This window comes from Egretta garzetta, unplaced genomic scaffold, assembly GCF_000687185.1.
Source record: "Egretta garzetta isolate BGI_Z169 unplaced genomic scaffold, ASM68718v1 scaffold834, whole genome shotgun sequence".
NCBI lineage: Eukaryota > Metazoa > Chordata > Aves > Pelecaniformes > Ardeidae > Egretta > Egretta garzetta.
In genome coordinates this window covers 37,617-40,026 of record NW_009259438.1, presented here as the reverse complement: position 1 = coordinate 40,026, position 2,410 = coordinate 37,617, and the positions used below count along the sequence as shown (strand labels likewise).

At 54.0% G+C, this 2,410-nt stretch overlaps 1 protein-coding gene across 1 annotated transcript in view; it reads left to right on the top strand.

Annotated features, from left to right (window-relative positions):
* Positions 1 to 1,329: 1,329 nt before the first annotated feature.
* The window catches only part of LOC104124773 (signaling lymphocytic activation molecule-like), an 8,043-nt gene continuing 6,962 nt past the window's right edge, over positions 1,330 to 2,410 (top strand). Inside the window, exon 1 of the mRNA XM_035892712.1 lies at positions 1,330 to 1,510. Within this exon, the coding sequence (XP_035748605.1) occupies positions 1,459 to 1,510 (52 nt within the window). The 5' untranslated portion in view covers positions 1,330 to 1,458. The remainder of the gene's footprint in view (positions 1,511 to 2,410) is intronic.

The window sequence follows — 2,410 nt, the reverse complement described above, 5'->3', positions numbered from 1 at the left end:
AACCACAGCTGAGTTTCGGCTGAGCCAAAGTCCCTCGGGTGTGAGAAAAAGAACCGGATTGCCTCATGCACTCTTACTCATCCTTTCTTTTTTACACCTCTGCCGAGCTCTTCCCTTTGTGAGCGGCTGCTTATTGGGAAATGGCTTGGGGTTTTGGGTTTGGTTTTTGCTTTCCGAGCGGGAAGGAGCAGCCCAGCAGGATGCCAGGGTGCTTTAGTGTGGTTTTAGGCTTTTTATCGTTAGAAATAATTTATTGGCCACAAAAGTCATGGAGGTCTCGGAGCTCGGCTCTACCGAAAAGCGGCGGGATGAATGCTCGCCTTCGATTGCCTTGTGGCGCTCCAATTTGGTTTAAAGCAGCGGAGGAATTTCGGCTTCATGCTGTCGCCTCTGCTCCCCTCTGAAAACCAGAAAAAGCAACGAAAAACATGAAGAAAACAATAGGAAAAAAAAACCCCAAACCCTTCTCCTGTTGTAAAGCTTCACGGGCCACACACCGGCGGAGGTGAATAATTAATTCCACTAAAAAAACCCAAAACCACCCAAGTTTTTCTCGCCCCTTCCCAGCAGTGGAACAAGCGAGTGGTGTTTTCCCCGTGCTCCCCATCCCCAGATCTCTGCCAAGGGCGGGAGGCTGCGGTCCCCACTCCGTCCCCGGCCGGGGGGGACGATGGCAGGAGCTGGGACCGGTCCCCATCCCCGCACGCTCGTTACGGCAACGGCGTTGAACGGGGGCGAACGGAAGGCCAGGGCTCCCTGCGGATGAGGACGGGGCTTTTCCTCGGTGGGTTTTTCAAGGCCCCCCCATGCTCCTCCTCGCTGTTGATCCCATGCATTTAACTATTTATTATTAATATTTAAGCTTTTCCCCCCCCAATATTTGAGGCTTGGTTGCCACCGTTGAGCGTGGTGCACGCCGGCTCTTTGGGTGAGCTTCGTGCTGGTTTTCCAGCCCCACGGCGCTGGGATCTGGCAGCAGTGGTTGGGATGGTGCCATGGGAAGCCAGGAAGGTTAGGCAGCCGCCCGCCTCTGCCTGCGCTGCGGTAACCGGGTTCAAAAGCTCTGTACAGCCCCAGGAAGCTGTTACCGTACGTGAAATGATTTTTTTGTTGTTTTGGTTTTTTTTCTCTTACTGGTCATTTCCTCTTCTTTTGGCAAGGGGCGAAGGAGCCGTAGCGGGATGATGCACTTCTGGTAGAAGTTATAAATTGATGGGCCGCTTCCTTCTTGCAGGGCTCTGGGGCTGTCTCCGGCGAAGCGTTCAGCGGCAGAACTCGAGTGCTTTGAATACTTTCCATCTGAGAAAAAAAAAAAAATGAAGAAAAGAGCAAGACTCATTGAGCCAAAAACAGGAAACACATGGCCCAGGCCGCCTCTGATTTGAGTACACCTGGGCTTATAATGAGCCCGGGACCAGATCTCACCTCCACTGCAACGGCGGCTCCGTGAACCGAGGCATGGGCTGCAGCGCCTGCCTCTGGCTGCTACTCTCCCTCGGCTGCGTTTGGGGTATGTACATTTAAATACGTGGTTGGGATGGGTTGAGGGGCTTTATTTTATTTTATTTTGATTTTTTTTTGGTGGTTATTAAGACCTTTGGAAAGGGCGAGCGGCGTGCTAGGCGGATTGAGTGTAAATATTCATAGAGAAGATGATAAATGGCTCACAAGTCCAGGCTGGATGCGTGGTGTGTCCCTGATGGGCTCCTACCAGTTGGGCTGAGGGAGGAGAGCGTGAAAGGTGATGAACGAGCGAGGATGATGATGGCCAAAGCATGGCTGTGGTAGAGAAGCACTCTACCAGTGATGGCCAAAGTGTGGCTGTGGTAGCGAAGCACTCTACCAGTGATGGCCAAAGTGTGGCTGTGGTAGCGAAGCACTCTACCAGTGATGGCCAAAGTGTGGCTGTGGTAGCGAAGCACAGACAGAAGGGTGGCTGCGGTAGCGAAGCACTCTACCGGGTGTTTTAACGGGGTGTTAACAGCCCTGAGCGAATAATTTAGTACCAGATGTGGATGGGGGTGCTTGAGCTGAAGGTCTTTGGTGGATCGGCTGGCGCTCTGCTGTACCGAGCGTCTCGGATCAAGGAGTGGAGCTGGGAGATGGTACCCAAGCCAGAAAATGTGTATGATGGGAGTGGAAAGGGACTGGCGCGGGGCGATGCCCGGGTTTTGGGTGCCTGGAGAGCCCTGGCTGCCTGTGGATGGTGTCCTGGGGGTGACAGTGTCCTGGAAGAGTCGAAATCCCCCCTGGACCAACTGCTCAGGGAGTCAGGACCCCCCCAGACCCACCAGGGCCCCCTGGTCCTCTCCTCCCAGCACACTGGCAGTTATGGGAGGACGCTGCAAAATTTTTGGTGGCACTGAACCCGTTCAAAAGCTCTCGGGTGAGTCAAGGCCCCAGAGCCGAG